The sequence below is a fragment of the Macaca thibetana genome, chromosome 14, assembly GCF_024542745.1.
Source record: "Macaca thibetana thibetana isolate TM-01 chromosome 14, ASM2454274v1, whole genome shotgun sequence".
Classification (NCBI taxonomy): Eukaryota; Metazoa; Chordata; class Mammalia; order Primates; family Cercopithecidae; genus Macaca; species Macaca thibetana.
In genome coordinates, this window is record NC_065591.1 from 120,313,414 (window position 1) to 120,336,421 (window position 23,008).

The 23,008-nt window shown below is 51.5% G+C and overlaps 2 protein-coding genes across 3 annotated transcripts in view; one reads left to right on the forward strand and one right to left on the reverse strand.

Annotated features, from left to right (window-relative positions):
• KCNJ1 (potassium inwardly rectifying channel subfamily J member 1) overlaps window positions 1–4,530 on the reverse strand; it is a 66,687-nt gene extending 62,157 nt beyond the window's left edge. Inside the window, exons 1-2 of the mRNA XM_050755977.1 lie at window positions 4,300–4,530; window positions 3,238–3,405 (exon numbers count right to left, since the gene is read on the reverse strand). Of these exons, the coding sequence (XP_050611934.1) occupies window positions 3,238–3,360 (123 nt within the window). The 5' untranslated portion in view covers window positions 3,361–3,405; window positions 4,300–4,530. The remainder of the gene's footprint in view (window positions 1–3,237; window positions 3,406–4,299) is intronic.
• KCNJ5 (potassium inwardly rectifying channel subfamily J member 5) overlaps window positions 1–19,821 on the forward strand; it is a 30,175-nt gene extending 10,354 nt beyond the window's left edge. The window contains exons 2-3 of one of the 2 annotated variants that reach the window (XM_050755976.1): window positions 10,027–10,973; window positions 15,050–19,821. In XM_050755976.1, the coding sequence (XP_050611933.1) occupies window positions 10,037–10,973; window positions 15,050–15,372 (1,260 nt within the window). In that variant the 5' untranslated portion in view covers window positions 10,027–10,036 and the 3' untranslated portion in view covers window positions 15,373–19,821. Of the gene's footprint in view, window positions 1–10,006; window positions 10,974–15,049 lie in introns of those variants that run through there. The other variant, XM_050755975.1, reaches the window with a different exon arrangement.
• The last annotated feature ends 3,187 nt before the right edge of the window (window positions 19,822–23,008 follow it).

A 23,008-nucleotide genomic window follows, 5' to 3' on the forward strand; every position in this document is an offset into this window, starting at 1 on the left:
AGAGCAGCACGCACAGACACACACACACACGCGCGCACGTGCACACACACGCACAGACACACACAGACACACACACACACGGACACACACGCGCACACACACTTCAATTCCAGAGCTGTTCTGCAAAGAAAAACCAAAAGGCAGTACAAGCTGCGCAGGCAATGAATTGACGACGTGTTTAAAGCAAAAGCAAAAAGAGTGCAAAGGCCATGGAGAATGTGGCACAGACAGGAAAGATGCTCCCTAAAGAGCTTGTCCTGGTCAGGGTGCCTCTGAGCAAAATGAGGGACAACTGAGTGACTCTGGGATCAACCTCAGTCCTGCATCCTCGTCAACACCTTAACTTTGTTCTCAACAATAATCCCACCCATGTGGGGAGCTCCCCTTCGAGGGACAGAGGCAGCCCAGAATGGAGGCACAGGATGCGCTGAGAAGGGGAGACCTGGGTGCCAGTGACAGCTCCCCAGGGATGGTCGGTGTGAGCAAGGCCGATGCAGCAGAGCCCCTCACCCGCCTGAGATGCCTCGTCCGCCTTCCCAGCAGCTCCCTTCCACGGAGCCCTTAACAGCTTGGCAATCAGAGAACATCGTGTGCACGGACAGCTCCGCGGGGATGAAGTGTCCCATCTGACACAGACTGTTCCGAGATCCGCGCTGTCCCTGCCTGGCTCTGCGTTTCACTGAAAGCCCCTTGCCCTGATTCTGGCCCTCAGTCCCCGCGCACAGCCACCGGAGACTCTAGCCACTCTGGATAATAGAGGCGGCCTTTCTGGGGCATTCTGCTTGGAGAAGAGGTGAAAGAGCTATGCATGCCTGGAGCCCTGGGAGTCCATGACAGCCAGGAGCATCCTGGGCATAAAAATCAGCACCTGCGGCCTCATCCCACTCATCTCGCACAGCTCTGCAGTCCTTTCCATCCTCTCCGGGATGCCCTCACCGCTGATAATCAGCATCCATTACATCGGCGCCAGGAACCAGCTCAGGAGGCTGCCTGATCCCCCTCCTGTCTCTCCAGCCCTCCTCTGGAAGGACTCAGAGCGCTTGCAGTCAGAAATCTCTCCCCATTGAGACCATTTTTACTGTTGGTGAACTGGAGGACTATTGCCATTGCCCAAGACGCAGTTCTCTGCAGCAGGTTTGCACGGGGTGCCAGTTAGGGAGGAGAGGGCAGCAAGGAACCCCACACTTTAAGGAACAGGGATGTCATAGCAGCCATCTGCATGGTGGAGGGGGCTGGGGAGCACAGGGCTGTTGGCAAGGCAACAGAGCTAGTTCGACCATGGGAACCAGGCTGATGGGCACTGAGGGGGCAGCCCAGGTGGCCCTCTCTGCTATCATGGGCCTCGCAGATTGAGTCCTCCTCTTCCTGCCGGGCCTCCTGCCTTCATTGTCCTGAGGACTGGCAGGTAATGTTTGTGGCAGATCTGTTAGTGCAAACAGGGAGGCGCTGAGAGGAATCTAGTGGCACTACCACAACTCCTACCACCACTCAGCCTAACTCACAAAGCAGCCCAACGTAGCCATGGGAGGAAAAGGCTTCTCTCTGACTCCCTAGCCCAGAACTACAAACCGGCAGCTGACAGACTGAATCCGACTCACACAGAGATCTTCTATGGCTTGCTCACTTTTTCAAAAACTGTTGAATTAGTGGTCAACATGGAAAAAGAGAAATTTCATCTTCAAAAGTTTAATTTCTGGCTTTTCTGGAAAAAGCAAAAGGAGGATCTTGCAGTACTGGCTCCACGGCATGGCAAGGCAATAATAAACTAGAGGCGAGTCGCGGCTGCCGCTTTAGAACTGCATGTGTGTACAGCTCACCACAGTCCCCACCACCCCCTACCATGTCCCCCAAACCCAGGGGAAGTTTTGGTCACATTTATCATGGGTTTGTATATTTGCTTTTCCTAGAATAAACACAATGCAATATTTTAAATGTTTCTCTACATCAAAATATGAAAATGAGGGTCTAAGACATCCCATTTAAATAGAAATAGGAGAAAGCCTACTAACTGCACGGGACCAAGAAGGATGTAGAGTGTGTCTGTGTCGGAAGAACCCGATCCAGCAGCTGCGCTCGCTGACCTCACACAGCCACAGCCGCGGGTGTAGGCGGCAGAGCTCAGCACAAGACCCACAGGTTCTGGTTACTATGACATGGACATCCTGCCCAGCAGAGAAATTCCAGAGTGAGGAGGCATTACCCTCACTCCTGGCAGAGGCAGACCTGCCTTAGAAGAAGGAGAATCCAGTAAAGGCGTGTTAAGAATGAAATCACTGGCTGCTAGTTAGTGCCCTTGTTTCTACTGTGGGCGCCATTGTCCAAGCAGACCTTCAGAGAGCGACGGGGCACTCTTGGTGATGCTGCCAGAACAGCAGGTGCTACCTGGGACGCATGGACACCTTATCTCCTTGGAGCAATCGGGGACCTTTGGGGGCAAGTATTGTGGTTAGAAAAAGTCTAACGACAATAAGAGGAGCAGCTGTTAGATGAGTAGGGAGCATGCTGGAGGGGAGCAGGAGGGGGAGGGAGAACACAGCCCTGGTTGGCGGGAAGTGCCTCGAGCTGCTGGGCAGCCTGTGCACACTGGGCCACACAGCAGGAAATCATGAATTCCTTCCCTGGTGCAGATCAGGCTGGTGTGGATCTGGCTCCAGCCAGGGCCAGTTTTCTCAGGGCTTGATCCCCCCGGGGGCTCAGAACAACCTGGTCACACCCAGAGGGCTCAGGAGGAACAACCTCCCCAGCAGCAGTGGCTGCACTCAGAGCCTTTGGAATCAGACAAAACCTAGTCCACAGCTTAGTAACCGTGGCCTGAAGCAAGCTACTGAATCACTCTGCTTCTGTGACCTGTAAAATGAGGCGACTAAACCAGACTTCATAATCTGTTTGAGGATTAAATGATACAATGCACGAAAAACACTCAGCACAAAGATGGCACATAACGGGGATTCCGTGCCCGAACTTTTATTACTGTTTGCTCCCCTGTTCTCATGCCCACAAGGCTCTGCCACCTCATCCTGCTCACTGGGCACTTTCCTCACCAGGGCCTTCCTGACCCTTCCTCACAGCCCCAGACACGTCAAATTCAGAACTGCACCTTGGCCTCTCTCTCTCACTCTCTATTGCACTTTTTTTTTTTTTTTTTTTTTTTTCCTGTATACTCCCCACCAGACCGGGAACTCCTTTTGGACAGAGAATGCATCAAGGGTCCTCAATCTAATTGCCTGTTGGACTCACCTGGGGCCAGATTCTGGGACTAGGCATCAGCACGTTGTCCAGCTCCCAGCTGATGGCAGCGTGTGTCCAGGGCAGAGAGGTCGTGCTACTCAGGTGTGCACTGAGGACAAGCCGCATCAACATCACTGCAGCTCCTTAGCAAAACCGCGGACTCTGGAAACTCCAGACCTAGAGAATCAGAACCTGCATTTTAGCCAGATCCCCAGGAATGGAAAGCACAGGAATGCCAGCGAAGTGTCCCCAGAGCTCGACATAATTCAAACACCCAGTGGGTGTTGAGCGGGGGTTCACTGATTGACTAATTGACTGAATGAGTGAAGCCCTGTGTCAGTTTCCACTGGGACTTCACACCTACTCCCTCATGTGCTATGAAACAAACAGGCTCCAAAAGTAAACCCGTAAAACATTCAGGAATTCAAAAATAGACACAGACCTAAGTTGATAGAACAAATAGCTGCAAAATGGTGAGGTTTTTGAATGAAATACCTGAAGGAATTTTAAAGATTTATTACCACCAGGCTCTGCGCCATTAAACCTCTTCTACTACACTTGAAGATAATTTTGTTTTGTTTTAAGATTAGTAATTGTGAAAACCTGGGAAACCAGGACTGGCCCCTGGGAGGATCCTGTCCACCTGAGTGGTTTGGGCACAGCCTCCAGGTGGCTGGGGCCGCTGGAAGGAAGACAGACTCGCTGGTGGGGAGTCCCCGGCACTGCCAAAGGCCTCCCCACGCCCGTTCCCTGGGGACAGGGCCTCTGTCTCCCCTCCGCAGGCTCTTCCTGGCTCTCACCCTCCCAGCCTGCATCCCCCAGCCCCACCTCCTCCGCCGCCGCGGAGTTGCAGCTGACTAGGGGGCCGAACCCAGGCGGCGAGCATCGCCTTATCCAGCCCCAGTGGGGGCTTTGTCCCCCGCGGAGTGTGTCACACTCCGAGGCCAGGCTAGAGGTTGCGGCGCTCAGGACTCCCGGTTCCCGCCGCCCTCAGGCTCCCCAGTCCCAGCCTCCCTCCCCATCTCTCCCAGGCTCCCTTCCCCAGTCTCAGCCCCCATCTCCGGTCCCAACCTCCTCTGCTTCTCTCCCAGGATCCGGCCAGGAGATCGACGGGTGGCGGGAGGGGCGCTCTGGCGACCCTGGAAGCGAGAAGCAGGCCTCTGCAGGGCCAGGGATGAAGGTGCAAGGGAAACTCCTGGGACCTGGACCTTAGTCGTGGGAGGGACGAAAGGGAAAGTTCTTAGAACATTCTTCAGGCTTGGCTTCTGCGGGGCGGGGCGGGGGGAGGAAAGGGGCACGGGTTCCCAGTCCCACCGGCGCTGCAGCCGAGCGGGGCCTCCAGGCATGCGCTCATCGAGGGCAGCTAAGGCGGAAGCCGGAGGGCCTGCAGCACTAGCTGTGCGACTCCGGGCGAGGTTTTTAAACTCTCTCCTGTTTTCCGCTTTTGTAAACTGAAGATAACGTCTCTCTCCTGGGAGTGGGAGCACGATGCAGACACTCCGTAGGAATTCGGGACTTCTTGATTCTCCTTCCTTATCCTTGAGTTGTTTGAAGCACTCCGGCCCCTCAGCCCCACGCCTTTTCCCAGCCCTGCCCCCTGGTGGAAAATCGTAGGAACTACCTCTCAGGAGGGCTCCCGTAAGCCAGGCACTGTACACACACTTTTCATTTCATCTTCGCAGCAGCTCTTCTTGGTGAGTACTGTTATCCCCATTTTGCAAATAAAGCAACGGAGGCTTAGAGAAGTAACTTTTCCAAATGTGCCTCAGCTCCAGGCAAAATAGGAACCTAGGTCATCTGATGCCAGAGTCAGCCTTCCTCACTGTTTATGATCCGGCTTCCCTTTCTGTACCGAATTTTCTATTTCTGCCATAACAGATGACCACAGGCATAATGGCTGGAAACAGCACCCATTTATTAGCTCACAGTTCTGTAGGTCAGAAGTCCAGGCTCGATGCGACTGTGTTCTCTGCTCTGTTCTCACAAGGCCAAAACCAGGGTGTCAGCGAGGCCTGCATTCTCATGTGGAACTCAGGGCCCCCTTCAAGCTCCTGTGGTTCTGGCAGAATTCAGGTCTTTGTGGTTGTAGGACTGAAGTCCTCATTTTTTCGCTAGCTCTCAGCTGGGGGCTGCTCTCAGCTCCCAGAGGTCACCCACATTCCTTGCTCTGTGGCCCCCTCCATCTTTAAAACCAGCAAAAGAAAAAAAACCTCCCTCTGTCTAATTCCTCTAATAATTTGAATCTCCTACTTCAGGAAAAGCCCAGTCCCTTCAAAGGGCTTATGACTGGGTCAAGCTCATCCCCGACGAACTTTCTTTCTTCAAGTCAGCTCTGCCATATGACATGCCCCAGTCATGGGAGTGAGGATTTCCTGGGGTTCCTCAGGGGGTGTATACAAGGGGGCAGGAATCACCAGGGTGTCTTGGAATTCTGCCTACTTATAAGTGCCTTCCCTGTCACCAGCATGTATTCTGGTGTTACATTCAAGTGTAACACCTTGAACGCTTCCTGCTAACCCTAAAGGGCCTTGAGGGGAGAGGGGCAGCCTATTCACCAACCAGTTTGGAGCATTTTCCTATGAGTACAGTCATATATATTCCCATAGAAGAGTATACAAATATCTCCATATGAGACATAAGCACACCCTCCTCCATTCCTCTTCCTCCAACCTCATCCCATGTTTCAAAGCTCAGGGAATGTACATTTTGATCCAGCATATCTGAGAGAGAAAGTAGGAAATTGATAGAGATGTTTGTGATCACAGATAGGGAGACTGAGTCTGAAAAATCACTCCCAGCCCAGTGATCTCTCCAGGAAGCCCTGCTGACCCCCAAGCAAGGCTCTTATCAAGTTGCTGTGGCCCCGACTCCTGACATTCCAGACCACGCCGTGATCTCTCCAGGAAAACCACCAAGTTTTCCTCCCTATGGGTGCGTGATGTTTGACCTTCTTAATCCAGAGGTCCATCTAAATGGATGTCAGATTCACTAATGCATCATCTGAAATACAACTTCCTTTGATTTTGCCTCTTTTGAGTCTTTCTCCACTTGTGTTTTCCTATCAAAGGGATTAAACCACTTTGCTGGACTTGAAGCTCTGTCTTTTCCAAAAGCTTTCTTCATGTCTCAGCACAGCTTCCCATTCGCAGACACAGGAGAGGGTGGAAGAAGAGCAGTAACAGGCTTGATGAGGCTTGATAGGATTTGCTCACGTCAGTGCCTTTCCCTGCGTCCTGCAGAGAGTAGCTAGGATGTTCGGCTTGCCTGGGCCAGCCACGGCGTTCCTCGCTGTCTGTCCTCTACAGACAGTTCTGTAAAAACCCTAGCTTCAAAGAGGAAATGCTTGAATATCAACAATGGGAGGGCTGGCTCTGCGTTTATCTTCTTCACTGCTTTATGTCCAGCTCCTAGCACAGGGGCTCCGCTACAGTAGTTCCTCAATTAATGTGTGCTTAATGAGTGCATAATTAATAGAACGGATCTCAAAAACCTGATTAAAGAATTTCATCTCCATTGTCCCTGAAAATCCTTTTGACTTGATAGGCACACAACACTGGAAGCCAGGGTTTCAAGGATGGGGATTTTACTTACCCTTAAAAGAAATCTGAACAGTAGAGGCTCCATGCCAGTCAGCCCAATGCTTGCCCTGCAAATTGCCCTCTGGGCCTTTAGCTCCTTGTCTTAGATATTCTCTACCTCTCTTTCTTCATCTTTAAAATGGAATTAATGGGATATTGCATTAAAATTCAATTTGAGGAGAGATTATGAATACGTATGTTTATTTTATTTATATTTATGTTTGTATCATGTATTCCTTCCAAGAATCCCTACAATTGGCTCCCAGGGCTGGAGGGGCAGAGAATATTATCTGGGATTTATAGCAGAGTAAACTGAGCAAAGAAAGTTAAGTTTGTTTTTCTTTGGACCACAAAGCAGGTTGTTGGACACTGCGTTAGAATCCAAATGTTACCCTGGGTTGAGCAAGGAATGACTTCTGCAGATGATTCCAGTGCACTGGAATGCATCCCAATATCAAATCAAAAGTAAACCACCTTTGCCTATCTGCCGGATGCAAAAAGTTCTCCTATCTGGGCTGAAGTCTCCTAGAAAACATTTTCCCATTTCTAGTACAGCACAAAGCCTTCGCCTGCAAGAATCTATGCAAGTTGTTTAAAAATAAAGAAGGAAACAGTGCAGAAAATCAGCAGCAAGCTGTTTTCCCCAAAGAGCTGAGCACAGGAGGATGTGAGCTCCCATGTGCCCCAGCCGATGACTCATTCCTGTGGGCACTGTGCCTGCCCTGCCCAACCTCAGTGGCTCAGGGAGTCCGCAGCAGCACCCCCATTGGAACCCTATCTTGGTTCCAGCAGCTGGGGTGTCCAGAATACACGGGGCCTTGGGACAGCAGCATTTTCCACCATCTCCGAGCGTCTGTGATCAGGTTTTCAGGATGAAGTCTCCCACTTAAGGCAGAGCAAATTCCTGCTTGGGATTCTGCAAAGATAGCCCCAAGCATTTTCCTCCTTGTCTCATTTATCTTTGTTAACTGCCACACGAAGGAGCAGGAAGCAGGTGGCCCTATGCAGAGTGGGAAATGGCCAATGGATATGTGGGACAAATAGCCCTTCAGATGACCTTTCGATATGATGTTTTAAAGGTTACTTTAAAATTGCTATAACCACTCAGGCAGCACAGGAAAAGGCCTGCCAGGGTCATCTGACTTCCCGGGACAGCTGGAATCTACCTTGGTTTGCCATTAGGCAGTCGGCTCCGTGGTTGACAGACCTTTCTCCAGGTTGTTCCACTGGGGACACAGCTTCCTGGTGTTCTGCCTGGTGGAACCTGCAGCTGGAGTCACCCTCAGAATGGTGGCAGGGGAATTCCTGCAAGGGACTACCCAAACCATCCCCAAATGGGGTCAGTTGAGATTCCAAAGAAGAAAGCACCAGGTTCCAAAGCACTTATGAGGGGAACTTACATGTAGAGCGCTGCAGTGGTCCTCATGATGGACAGCAAGAAAAGAGATGCTCTGTTTAGGTACGTCTGCAGCAAGGGCTCTGGGTTATGGAGTTACTTGGCCTAAAGTTGGGCTAATTCCTACATGTTTAGCAACATGTTTGATCTTTCAGTATTTCAGGTGACAACCTAAACAGGGTTTCAGAGCCAGGGAATGTTTCCAGGACTCAGGTCTGCAGGAAAAGACATGCAGCTGGCCAGGTGGCAGAGCAGTCTAGGCATTCTGTGTTCCTTGATCAGGACAGATAAGTAAGTGGTGGTTCCTGGGGGACCCTATACCTGGGAAGGAGGGTACCTGCGAATTCAGGGAAAGCTTGCTTATAAAGAGGAAGAAGGGTTGAAGGATAGTATCCCTAAGGTGACGTTTCCCAGGGCTGGAAGCTCATAGAACTTTCTGGAGGGAGCAGGTCATCAGCCTTAGCATGAGCCATGGAGCATCAGTGTCTGCTGGCCATTGTGTGCTGAGTGCTATGGGTCAGGCCTCGGGCTACAGCCAGATAAACTTAGACCCAGAACCTCACTTGGCCACATGCTACATGAGCTTCATTCTTCTCTTCTGAAAAATGGGGGGATAATAATAGTATTTATCTAACCATGTTGTGAGGATTAAATCAGCTAATGGATAGAAATGTCCTAGTGCAGTGCCTGGCTTCTGAGTGCTCAGAAATGTAGTCTGTTATTGTTAATTAAAGAGGTCTTTCCTAATTGCATGAGAGTCTTAAAGCATGTCAAACGGGTTTTGAGGGAAATATCCGACACCTGTACTGCAGGCGTCTGGGTATCTCTTGGGGGTGTGGCAGGTACCCCCCAAACACGTTATGCCCTTTGAAGAGCCTTGGGATCATTAACATCCTGTCCATTTCAATTTCTTAGAGGACAGGGAATCAAATTTTCTAATGGCGAGCCTACACAGCAATTTGTCATTTTAATAAGTGCTCAGATGGCCGCAGACTTCACACTCAGATGGTAGGAGTGACCAATCGACAAATCAGACACGTGCCGCCTCTTCCTTTCTGTCTGCTGCTAAAAGGCCTCAAGATAAATGGAGACAGTAAGGAATGAAAGAAACAGCACAGGCTTGGGCCAGATGAGCGGGAATCCAAATATCAGCTCTGCCTAATATTTGGTGGCCTGGGGGTCACTTAACCTCTTTGGAACCCCATTTTCTTATTTATCCATCCAATTATTCAATAAGTACTTTTTGAATACATCTATGTGCCAGGCTATGTTCTAAGTGCTTGGAATATCACATAACAAAACGAACACACACTTATGCCCCTGTGGAGCTTACCATCTGATGGTGGGAGAGAGACGATTTGAATTAAGCCTGATTCATAAGCAAACAATATGTTGTTTATATAGTGGGAATTCCAATATCTAATGCCAGTGAGTTGCTGTGGTGATAATAAGCGACAATCCACATGGAATGCATGGGACATAGTACATTTAATAAACTGTTGTGATTATTCTTTTTAAAATTGCTCCCACATTTCTCAAACCCTTTTAACACTTAATGTGTACTTTGCACCTAGGTGTTGTTTATGTATTCATTCAACAAACAGCTATCGAGCATCTATTATGTGCTAGACTCTGTACTAGGCACCAGGGATACAAAAGAACCCTGTAAGAGAGTGAGGCCCCTGCCCTTGACGATTTTACACCCCGACCCCTGGATCCAGAGGAGAAGCCTGGGAGAGCCCCGAGGTGGGAGTGGCCTTTGATCTTGTGTTCTAGTGAATCAGAACAGCCCACTTCCCTGATGATGTCTTTTTTAACTCAAAGCATCCCAGCTATGGCTGGTGATTCTAGGAATGCCATGAACCAGGACATGGAGATTGGAGTCACTCCATGGGACCCCAAGAGGATTCCCAAACAGGCCCGCGAATACGTCCCCATTGCCACAGACCGCACGCGCCTGCTGGCCGAGGGCAAGAAGCCGCGCCAGCGCTACATGGAGAAGAGCGGCAAGTGCAACGTGCACCACGGCAACGTCCAGGAGACCTACCGGTACCTGAGTGACCTCTTCACCACCCTGGTGGACCTCAAGTGGCGTTTCAACCTGCTCGTCTTCACCATGGTTTACACCGTCACCTGGCTGTTCTTCGGCTTCATTTGGTGGCTCATTGCTTACATCCGGGGTGACCTGGACCACGTTGGTGACCAAGAGTGGATTCCTTGTGTTGAAAACCTCAGTGGCTTCGTGTCCGCTTTCCTGTTCTCCATTGAGACCGAAACAACCATTGGGTATGGCTTCCGAGTCATCACAGAGAAGTGTCCGGAGGGGATTATACTACTGTTGGTTCAGGCCATCCTGGGCTCCATCGTCAATGCCTTCATGGTGGGGTGCATGTTTGTCAAGATCAGCCAGCCCAAGAAGAGAGCTGAGACTCTCATGTTTTCCAACAACGCGGTCATCTCCATGCGGGACGAGAAGCTGTGCCTCATGTTCCGGGTGGGTGACCTCCGCAACTCCCACATCGTAGAGGCCTCCATCCGAGCCAAGCTCATCAAGTCCCGGCAGACCAAAGAGGGGGAGTTCATCCCCCTGAACCAGACCGACATCAACGTGGGCTTCGACACGGGCGACGACCGCCTCTTCCTGGTGTCTCCTCTGATCATCTCCCACGAGATCAACGAGAAGAGCCCTTTCTGGGAGATGTCTCAGGCTCAGCTGCATCAGGAGGAGTTCGAAGTTGTGGTCATTCTAGAAGGGATGGTGGAAGCCACAGGTAAGGTTCTTTGTCCTCCTTAGCCACAAATGGCCCTACTTACACTTCAGACTTAGACCACTGTGACTCAAGAAGATGCAGGTCTGTGCCTGAGAGTCCTGGGGTGGCACAGGCAACACGTTCAATCCCTAAATTGTGGTTTGAGTGGTACTGCTACTCAAGATGGAGTAATAGCAACAGCTAACACTGACAGGAGCTTCCCAACTTTCAGGCACTGTCCTAAACCATAAACATCTATCATTTGGCCAAATGTCCTCGCATGCCTTATAAGATAGTGGGTTTTTTTGTGGTGGTGGTGTTGTTGTTGTTGTTTTGTTTACTTGCTTGTTTGTTTTTGAGATAGGGTCTTGCTCTGTCACCCAGGCTAGAGTGCAGTGGCCCGATCTCGGCTCACTGCAACCTCCACCTCCCAGATTCAAGCAATTCTCCTGCCTCAGCCTCTGGAGTAGCTGGGATTACAGGTGCCCGCCACCGCACCCAGCTAATTTTTGTATTTTTAGTACAGACAGGGTTTCACCATGTTGGCCAGGCTGGTGTTGAACTCCTGACCTTGTGATCCACCTGTCTTGGCCTCCCAAAGTGCTGGGATTACACGTGTGAGCCACAGTGCCCAGCTGAGATAGTTTTTATTAAGGTACAAATAAAGAAACAGGGACACAGACAGGCTAAATTATTTGCCCAAGAGCAAGCACTTTTGAGTGATAGTGCCAGGGTGGAAATTGAGGCAGGGGACCCCAGAGCCAGCACTTGTTTCCAACAGGCCAAACTGCCCCTTCTTGGAACAAGTGTTCTACCCAGAAGAGCTTGCTGCTCAGATAGCTCTGGTAATCACAGGGCGAAACAAAGGCGAACTGGTTTCTTTACAGTGGACTAGTGGACTTCTCGCTCTCCTTACCCACTGAGTCTCATCACTGGGAAAGGAGAGGATGCAGAATTTCCTAAACTCAAAAGGGTTCTCACCAATCCTTTACTTGGAAAGAACTTTGCTGCAGGGGAGGGGCTCTTTTGGCTGGGCCCCCTCTGGAGCAGCCAGCCCTCAGCGTTGTTGCAGAAGGTTGGCTTAGTGAACCCAGGGCAGGCAAGGCTCCTTTCTTACAACAACAACAAAAAAACACCAATGCATCCATACTGAGGCATCAACAACCACATATGCCCAAGAAAATGCCCTTTTTGTGGCCAGCATGGCACCTCCCTGCTCAGCTACTGACTCACTGGCAGCTGGTAACCAAGGACCCCCCGATTCCTCAGCCACTCAGCCACGGCAGACCTCTGTGAGGTGGCTCCAGGGATCCCAAGGCCTGGGACCGCCTGAGCTCTGGCTGAGAATCCTAGTCCCCACCCCACCCCCAGCAAAATCCGACATCCTGCGTATTTCGTTTCTTCCTCGTGCCTTCCTTTCTCTCTCTCTCTCTCTCTCTCTCTCTCTCTCTCTCTGTCCCTCTCTCCCTTTCTTTCCAACCAGGTACAATGAGCAGCTGGTCAGGCCCTAAGGATGGCTTCTAGAAACTCAATCACACTCAGAATTATGCATGTCTATTTTTCTAATTCTTGCAAACAACAGTGTAGCGCTGGCTTCAGTCTCATTTTACAGATGTCGAAGCTGAACCTCAAAAGCATTATGTAGACAGTGAGTGCGCATATTCAGCTCTTCCACTTACAAATCTGGAGCTTCTCTCACCACTCTGCCCCCCTGAAATACTAGGGGCCTGTCAGAAAGATGGCCAAGCACACCTTTCAGACCCCAGGAAGCTGGCTGCCGGGCAGGGGACTCAGACCCAGACTCCACAAGCCTTCCCATTTTGAAGTCGGTGGAACCAGGAGAGGGCAATGACAGGCTCCAGGGACTGGTGCCACAGAGGGCTGCTCAGCCATCTGCTGGGGGCTGGAGCCTGGCAGGCAGCATATGGTGGCAGGTGGGCAGCCCCCGGGGCCAAGGACAGTCAGGACGCAGGAAGCTTTTCCCTGCAGAGCTAGGGGCTTGCAGGTCACCCTGTCCTTGGCTCTAGGGTCAGAATCAGGACCCAGGCTGCATTTCAGGGGAAGAGCTCCACTCTGGAGTCACAAAAAAGGGATTGGGTGAGAGACATGGGGACAAATCATAGCATGCCTGACCACTCCCCAAGGCCGCCCTCACTCGCCAGCCACACAGCGGGGAGAGCGCCCACAGGCTCATAGTGGAGGGAACCAGTGCTATCCGCCCTGCTACACCCCCAGCCATGCCTCCCTCGAAGTCAGGGGCCCACCGTTCACTTGTCCTCACGGTTTGTCCTCCTTCCCCTCCTACAACCTGGGCTATGCTTGCTCTGTCCCAGAAACTGTAGGGGAGATCCAGGGAGATAGGGCAGGAGACCCCGGCCCACATCTGTCCTGGATGTGGGTGGCTTGGTTGTCAGGCACATGCAGCCAGGTGTGGGCTGGGAATCCATGCCTCGGCTTGAGTAGCACAACTCTGCTGTATCCTGCCTGAGCGGGTCTGAGCCAGCTGCTTACCCTGTCGGCAGAGTGCGGAAAATCGATCTCCTAGGGCTGTTGGGAGGATTCAAGATGAAAAGGAGCACCCTGTGCTGAGCACTATACCTGACACCTGGAGAATCCTTTCCAGAGGCATCGAGCAGTGACAGGGACACAGCAGGATCTCTAGGACACAGCAGGATCTGACAGGGCAGCTGCTACCACACCCCATGAGCAGCAGGAGGCGCCCAAAGGGGAAAGGTCCTGCCCACACCTTTCCCAAGGCCCTGGGAGCCTGCAGACATCTGGCATAGTCTAGGCTGCTCAGGGTCCAGTTCGGGCCTCTCTGCCAAGGCTGTGGGGACAAGGGTGAGGACTGAAGGGAGAGGCCCGGCCCAGGCAGGCATCCCTGAGAGCAGAGGGCAGGCTGTGGGCCCACCTGTGTAGGTGCGCTGGGGCTGAGAAGCAACCTTGGACCTGGGTCTGGTTTGTATGAGCCCCTCCCAGAGAAAACTCAAAGTGGGAGCCGGAGATGGTTGCCTTCAGCACCCAACCAGCACAGTTAATGCCTCCCTTGGCCAGAAGATTAAATATCAGAAAGTTGCTTTCCTGTGACCCTAAGCACAGAGGCCTCCTCATTCATAAACAAAGCTGCTCTCCTCTCTGGAGAGAAAGCAACACCTAAAAATAGCACAGGCATGGCACAGGCTGAGTAGACGGGAAGCGAGGCATTGGAGCAGCCTCAAATCAAGAAGTCAAGCTCTGTGTGTGCGTCTGCTCCTCTTCCTGTGTGTATGTGAGTGTAGAGCCCTCTCTCCATATGTGTCTACCCAAAACAATCCCCATATGTTCCAAATGCCTGTCAGCTTCTCCGTGTTCATTCACGCTGAATTTATCTTTGCTCTCTCCTGCCTTTTTCCCATCTCAATCTTCTAGACCTGAATGCTGTTTTCAGGAACCAAGTCCCTGCCTTCAACTATTCCAACATCTATTCACTCCAATCTCTAGGAAATGACTTTCAGAATCTTGCATGTTGGTTTCTAATTTTCTGCCACCACCATGCCTTGAACTCCTCCAGGGCAAGGATGTGTCGTATTCAGCTTTACATCTCCACTGTGCTTAGCACAAAGCAGATGTTCATGAAATGGTTGATGAATGATTGAATGGATGAAGGAATGCATGAATGTATGGATGACTGGGTGGATGGATGATTGGATGGATGGGTGATTGGGTAGATGAGTGGATGGATGGATGGATGGGTGATAGGATAGATGGATAGATAATTGGAAGGATAGATGAATAAATAATTGGGTGGATAGATGGATGATGAATGATTGGATGGATGGATGGATGATTGGGTGGATGGACGGATGGATGATTGGATGGATGGATGGATGGATGGATGGATGGATAGATGATTGGATGGATGGATGGATTGATGGATGGATGGATGGCTATATCTTTGCCCTTTCCTGCCTTTTTTTCCATATCTGGATGGATGGATGGATGGATGGATGGATGGATGGATGGATGGATAGATGATTGGATGGATGGATGGATGGATGGATGGATGAATGGATGGATGGATGATTGCATCATAATGCATGTAACTTCTGTTTTCCCAGGCATGACCTGCCAAGCCCGGAGCTCCTACATGGATACAGAGGTGCTCTGGGGCCACCGATTCACACCAGTCCTCACTTTGGAAAAGGGCTTTTATGAGGTGGACTACAACACCTTCCACGACACCTATGAGACCAACACACCCAGCTGCTGTGCCAAGGAGCTGGCAGAAATGAAGCGGGAAGGCCGGCTCCTCCAGTACCTCCCCAGCCCCCCGCTGCTAGGTGGCTGTGCTGAGGCAGGGCTGGATGCAGAGGCGGAGCAGAATGAAGACGATGAGCCCAAGAGGCTAGGTGGGTCCAGGGAGGCCAGGGGCTCGGTGTGAGGGCTGCAGCCTCCCTAAGACCTCCTGTCACTGGCTTCAGTGAGCACAGGCACTGCAGAGCCTGGGACCAGGGGAGGGGAATAGTTGAGTGTGCTGTTTGGGGGCTCAGAAGCCATCAAGGCTGTGGGGAGGAACCATATACCCAGCCCCCACAGCTCCCAGCACAGGGCCTCCCTGAGCCAGTGGCATCCTTCCTGGGCCACCCATGGCAGTGCTGCCTCTTGTGGGTGCTGGCTAAGGGCCAGGCCAGGATGAGTTTCCCCATGGTGAATGTTACAAGGTGGCATCTGTTCTCTCCCTGCCCTGGGTCACTTCCTTTTTTGGGTCTCACAGACCCTCCAGGGGCTAACATCTAGAGAGAGCCATCACCTTGTCCTCTCATTCCTTCCACCATGAGGCTTGCCGTGGATTCAGAGAGGAGCCTTACCTGATGGGAGCTCAAACCTCTAGTCTGGGATGAGCTCACAGAGCCCTCATGGGTTAAGGTCCATCCGTGTCACATAGGCAATTCCTTTTAAATCAGATACTGATGACCCATTACTGAGAGCTACAGAGCATACAGCCCTTGGTGTTCTCCGCTACTATCTGCCAAGTGTGTGCTTTTCCTCTGCTGTGTTCTGTGTGTCCAATGTAACCTACTGGAGAATCGATCTCATTAGAGTGACTCTTAGAAGGTGGCCTGGGACTAGACAGCCCCTCTGAGCACAAGCATAGTGGCATCAGCAGCTTCCTGGCCTACTCCCAATCACACTGTGCCCTGCACCTCCCACCAAGGGGAACCCCAGCAGCTGGGGCTTTTCTAGTGCTTTTTGGCCCAAGAATCTCAGAGTGCTTCTAATCATCACAGTAGTTTTTTGTTTTGTTTTGTTTTTTTCACAATCTTGGCGAGCCTGTGGTGTGACCTGGGGAGAAAGCTGAGTGTCAAGGGGCACGATGAGCCAGTTGGCCCTGAAACAGGAATGGGGCAAAGAAAAAGGAGAGCCAGGAGCATTTAAAAATCAGCATCTGGGCAGGGTGCGATGGCTTACACCTGGAATCCCAGCACTTTGGGAGGGCAAGTCAGGCATATCATGAGGTCAGGAGATCGAGACCATCCCAGCTAACACAGTGAAACCCCGTCTCTACTAAAAAAATATAAAAAATTAGCCGGGTGTGGTGGCGGCGCCTGTAGTCCCAGCTACTCAGGAGGCTGAGGCAGGAGAATGGTGTGAACCTGGGAGGCGGAGCTTGCAGTGAGCCGAGATTGTGCCACCGCATGCCAGCCTGGGCGACAGACTCCATCAAAAAAAAAAAAAATCAGCATCTGCCCCAATTGTGGCTGAGACACTCTGCCACAGGGCTCAGCACCTTTGCCATCAAGGCAGATGACGGGATGTGAATCAAAAGTGAGAGGTGACTGCAGTGGCAGCTTCACCATCAAGCTCAGCCTGGACCAAGCTCCCAGCCCGGTGCTGCAAAGCCCCTGGGCCTCCCTCTGCAGGCAGAGCTACAACCGGGAGGGCTGGGCAGGGAGGGCAGGGAGGATGCCCTGGGAAGGCGAAGGGAGTGGCTGCCCCTCCCAGGCTGGAAACAACAGGGCAAGGCGGTCAGCAGGAGAATTCAGGGACACGGTGAGTGTTAAGAGAAAAAGAGTAGAGAAGAGCCTGAAAATCACCAACCTCCGGGGTTTTCTGCTCTGGAGGCCCAGTAAGAGCAAGGGTGGAGGGGGGCAGATTGTCAGGTCCCGGAATGCGTGTTGACACACACAGGCTTCAGGTTAGCTGGCCTGACGGGAGAGAGTGCCAATGTTCCCAGGCCACAGAATTACGGAGGCCTCACCCAGTTTTCACAGCTCTCAACTGGCCTTTGAGAATGGAAGCCTTTTCCTGCCCTGGTTATGGCACTTCTTCCCGGGAGAGAAGCAGAGCCACAGAGAGGTAGGAAGTTGAGGCAGAGCAAAGGGAAGACTTCAGAGCTCAGGCCCGGTTCATCTCAGATGCGTTTTCTAGGCCTGGGGCTGGAAGGGAGTGGGCCAGCCTGGGATGGGAACTGCCTCTGTGGTCTGCGCACTCCCAGGAGGGGCTCCCAAAGCTTTGCTCCTGGGCTGGATCTTGAGAGGTGCGCAGGGTGCCATGGCCAAATGAGGTCTTCCCACCAGTGGCAGGGCGTGGAGTTGTGGTCCCAGGCATCCGTCTTGGGGAAGCAGGCCTTGGAGGGAATGGGGAATGGGCTGGCACCCCACTTAGGGGAAGCAGACGGTGCCCCAGCAGGGGAGCTGCATGCCCCCAGGAGTCTCAGACAGGCAGCTCATCACCAAGGCTGGGTGCCTTTTGGCGGAGCTACAGCTGGAACCCTCTGGCTGAGGCCAGCACTCCCCCAGGGCTCCCTGGACCCCAGGGTTACTAACAGCAAAACCATTCCACACCCCCTTGCTGGATCTAAGCCTATCTTAGGACCAGTCAGTGCCCCCAGGTTAGAGCCCATGGGGGTCAACTAAGCAAGGGAGGGGAGGTGAAGGCGAAGCCGGCCTTGCACCCAGACAGTGGCCTGGCTCCTCCCCACACCTGCCTTCATTTATGACTGAAACATCACCCAACTGACCAAGGGAGCCACTCTCCATTTCTCTCATTCCACCAGGGCCCTCCGTGAGCCAGGACAAGGTCACATCTCTCAGCCAAGTCTAGAAGCTCTGGGTAGAGGAGAGGAAGTATGCAGAGGGTCCTTAGCCAAAACTCCCTGCCTGGCCCGAGCCTGGGCATAGTGGGATTAGTGCAACACTGCCCCAGTGTGCCTCCTCTGTCTTCTACCATGCCAATTTAAAAGCAAGAAGACCCCCTTCACATCCCGAGGAAATCTCCTTACTGGTGACCAGTCAAAGCAATGAAAGTTTGAAAAGTTCTTCATTTTCTAGAAGTTCTTGAATAAACATGGACTTACTAAATGCAGAGTCTGATGATGGACAGAGTTTCAAGGGGTCACTTTCAAAATATTTAATTAATTTATTTATGTAGAGATAGGGTCTTGCTCTGTTGCCGAGGCTGGAGTGCAGTGGTACAACCTCAGCTCACTGCAAATTCTGCCACCTCCCTGGATCAAGCGATTCTCATGCTTCAACCTCCCGAGTAGGTGGGATTCAGGCATGAGCCACCGCGCCCAGCCATTTTCAAAACATTGCTCCCTCATACGAACCACTCAGAGGCCACAGCCCTTGGTTCTGTGAAGGCTCTGAGCCCACGCCATCACATCTGATGGACCCCAGAGGGCTGACCCCGCTTTAAGATGGGGTCGTGCACTGGTCATTGCCACAGTCTTGAGTATCTCCAAAATCCCAAAGTGATATTTCACTTTCGGATGCTGAAAGTTTGGAGAGCTGGTTTCTTGCCTTAATTGAAGCTCTCTGAGAATGTCCCCTGTAGGGAGAAGCCTCCAGGAACTCAGAAGAGAACCGTTCCCACTTGTTTTCCTTGCTCCACCAATCTGATGCCTGACAGATGTCACCACTGCCTAAAGGATCCTGTCCCCAGGCCAGGGCAGAATGAGCATTGCCCATGACTCTCCCCTTCAGACTTCCCTCCCACCGGCCTCCTGTGTAGTCAGAGAGCCCACTGCCCATCGCCTCCTGCTTCTGCTTTGAGGTTGAGGTCCTGGCCTGAACAGTTACCTTGCCGGAGGAGAAGAGCCCCTGCCGTCTGGGGAGCACTGTCCCTGCTCGTGATCTATAACAGTGGGGCGTCTTTTTCACACCCCTTATCTCATGGCTTGCCTTCCAGCCCCCATCGATCCTATGCCTCATGTGAGGTGAGCCCCAGAGAAACTTAAATTGCTTGTACTGAAGTTGCCAAAAACCAAAGTTGCCCACTGTCTTTTAACTGAAACACCTCTGCCCGTGCATCATGGAGCACGTGTTAGGTGCCCGCCGTGGGTCAGGCACTTGATTCTCAAAACACTGCCAAGAAGCTCTTACCAACGTGACAGTTGAGGCTCAGAGAGGTTCATGAGCTTGCTTAAGGCTACGGGTAGTAATAAGAGGCATGGCCTTGGTGCCAAGCGCCTCCCAAACAAACAGCAGGGGCCGTGATCCTGCCTAAACTCTCGCATCCACGGCACCTCTCTGGACCCAGGCAACAGAGATAAGGAGAGCCCTGGCTCTTGGGATGGCGTCGTGCCGATTCACCTGCTGTGCCGCAGAGCCCCGGCTTTCACCCGGATGTGCCCCTGTGGCAGGATAATTGAGAAACAACCTTTTTCTGATTCCCAGAGAACTAATGAGCTGCAAAAAGAGATTAGACAGGGAAGAATTGCTTTCGGGGAGAAGCCACTTACTCGGCTCGCCTTGGTTTTCGCTAACAACGTCTCCTTAAACTGCTGTCAAATCTTTTTCTCCCTGTGTAGGATTCATCAATCTTCATATGAAAAAGAACACCACTGCACTGCTAAACATTCACACAATAAAATGGACTTGACCTTGCAGAACTCTTTCTCATTTTAAACAGACGGCCACTAGTTGCCCATGTAAACTCATTGCCAGTTGTAGAAACCTTGTCCTTCTTGGTTTTGTTAGCCTAAAAATGTAGTATCAACATCTAGACCACTGGTTTTGAGGTGGGAGAATGGGCAAAGGTGGGGAGGAGACAGCCGGATAGGGGCAGCTGCACCAGGTGTCTGGAGGCAGAGCTGGCGGCAGATGCGGAGGGTGCGGGCAGCAAGGGTTCTCACACTAAGTCATTCATGCCACCCCCAAATAACTTCTGTACATTCTTTAATGTCAAATATTCAGAACCCACATTACCTATGTAATGAGTAATTCTAAAAATACCTACTTTAGGGGGCCCTTGGACTAGCATTCTGCTGTCGGCATACATCTGCAAAAGGATCGTTCTCGCTGAACCGTGGGAAAGGGGCAGAGGAGGCTGTGATTTCTAATGTTGGCAAAAGGTCTCAGGATCTTTCAAGAGAAGTCCCAAAGCTTCTGTTGAAAATGTCATTAGCAGAAGAGGATGTAAGATTCGCTTCTCTTCTGCTCTGGTCACCCAGTGGCAATATTGAAGAGCCGAGATTTACAGAAAATCCCTCACGTACACCAACACCAATGCTCACCAGGGCTCCGATTCAAAATGAGAAGCAGTATTTTCAGAGGAGAAAGGCAGCGCAGCTCTGATGTGCGTGGGAGCGCTTCCCATATCTGGCCCCATGGCCCCGCCACGGTAGCCGGGCATCAGCAAACCTGTGTGGGGCTTGGGCCAAAAGCACGTGCTGAGCCTCAAAATCAGCCATGAACAAAAGTACCTGGTGACTCTGAGGGTGAATTGCCTTTACGTTGGGAAAGACCCATGCAAGGGCCAGGAGCTCTGGGAATGTCCCTTGCCTGGGGATTGCACTACATTTACTGTTCAGGGTCAGAATGGAGACATGAGGTCAGGGAAACGATGAATCTGTGAATTTGCACATTTGTCAGTCAAGCTCGGATTGCAATTTGAGGAAGGAGAACTAGACCCATAATCTAATAAAAGCAACTATCTGAAAGTAACCCTTAGAAAACCCACCCGGGCCCGGCCGAGCATGGTGACTCATGCCCGTAATCCCAGCACTTTGGGAGGCCGAGGCAGGCGGATCACAAGGTCAGATTGAGACCATCCTAGCTAACACGGTGAAACCCCATTTCTACTAAAAATACAAAAAAAAATTAGCCGGGCATGGTGGCGGGCGCCTGTAGTCCCAGCTATTTGGAGGCTGAGGCAGGAGAATGGCGTGAACCTGAGAGGCGAAGCTTGCAGTGAGCCGAGATCGAGATCACGCCACTGCACGCCAGCCTGGGTGACAGAGCGAGACTCCGTCTCAAAAAAAAAAAGAAAAAAGAAAACTCATCCGGGCCCAGAAGATGCGCTCTGCTGGTTCCAGTCAGAAGAAGACCAACACCAACGCATGCACAGCAGATGTCTCCTTAGGCCTTGTTAGATCCCAGTGATAAAGCCTGCCGACTTTCTTATGGTAAATAAATGTCTAGGAAGGAGTTTTGAAAACAGAAACATTGCTGACTTTTTCTCTGAGTATTTACGTTGACTCAGAAGCTGCTATTCAAATAACCTTGGCTCACTTGGTGGAGGCAAAAATCCTAAATCCCAGAAGAGAAATTACTGAGAATTTGGGCAGATTAACATATACTTAGAGCTTCATTTTTCTACCAAGTAAGCAAAAGTGTAAGTGGAGCAATCCTCGGCTGCGCTGGGTGAGGCTGCAGCAGGGAGCGAGGAAGAGGAGATGACGTGTAGCTTCACTGAGAACTCCTGTGCATGTGCCCACTGGATGCCACATTCCAAATCACCTCTATTTTTTATTTATTTATTTATTTATTTATTTGTTTGTTTGTTTGTTTGTTTTGAGACAGAGTCTTGCTCTGTTGCCCACGCTGGAGTGCAATGGCACAATCTCGGCTCACTGCAACCCCTGCCTGCTGGGTTCAAGCAATTCTCTTGCCTCAGCCTCCCGAGTAGCTGGGATTACAGGCGCCCACCACCACGCCCAGCCAATTTTTTGTATTTTTAGTAGAGATGGGGTTTCCCCATGTTGGCCAGGCTGGTCTTGAGCTCCTGACCTCAGGTGATCCACCTGCCTTGGCCTCCCAAAGTGCTAGGATTACAGGAGTGAGCCACTACACCCAGTCCCCAAGTCCCCTCTTAAATAAACATGCTCATGGAAGAGACTGCAGCCAGCTCTGTGTGATCTGAAGCTTCGAGGCAATAACCATTTCCTCGCCTTACCATGTAGTTACCTGGGGAAGTGGGAAGGCATGATCACTCAGGAATGCACCCACCTTCTCTCTCCCTACAGAGGAGAGCCCGCTTGCTCTGGCTCATGGAAACAGCTAAGAAAGGGGGAAGAGCATTTGCTGAACCCAGACTGTGCCCTGATGGATGAGAGTGTGGCTGTTTAATCTCCTGGTGTCTTTCCCATTCAATAAATGCACTGGGAGAGGCTTCACACTCCTCCTCTTCAGATGAAGCACCCCATGGACACACCCTGTCTTTGAATATAAGATAAAATCCTGCAGGGAAGCTGCTCCTGTTTAGGTCTCCCAGAACCCCACAGCAGCAGCAGTACCTGGGCATTAGTCCAGGAGCTGACCATCCTGACCATTCCCTTTGGCATCAGTGAAGCTTTGCAGGGCTTTCCAACAACCATCTCATTGTGACAAAGGATTAAAATGACATCTCAGAAAGCACAGAGCCAACTCCACACAACGTCTGAAGCATCTCTGACTTTTCATTACTTCAATTCTCCCACACATCTATTATTCAGCATATATTTAGTGAGCACCTACTATGTGCCCAGAGCAGGAACAGGCACCGCACACTCAGTGGTGATAAGACTGTCTTAGTCCACTGGGGCTGCATTACAGAAATACCTTAGAGTGAAAGAACAGAGGCTTCCTGCTCACAGTTCTGAAGGCTGCGAAGTCCAAGATCAAGATCAGTCCGGCAGCAGATCAGGTGTCTGGTGAGGGCCTGTTCCTCACAGACAGTGCCTTACATTTGTCCTCACTTGGTGGAAGGGGCCAACAGGCTCCTTGAAGCCGCTTTCATAAGGGCACTCATCCATCACGAGGATCCTCTCCCATGACCTCATCACTGCCCAAAGGCTCCGCCTCTTAATGTTGTTA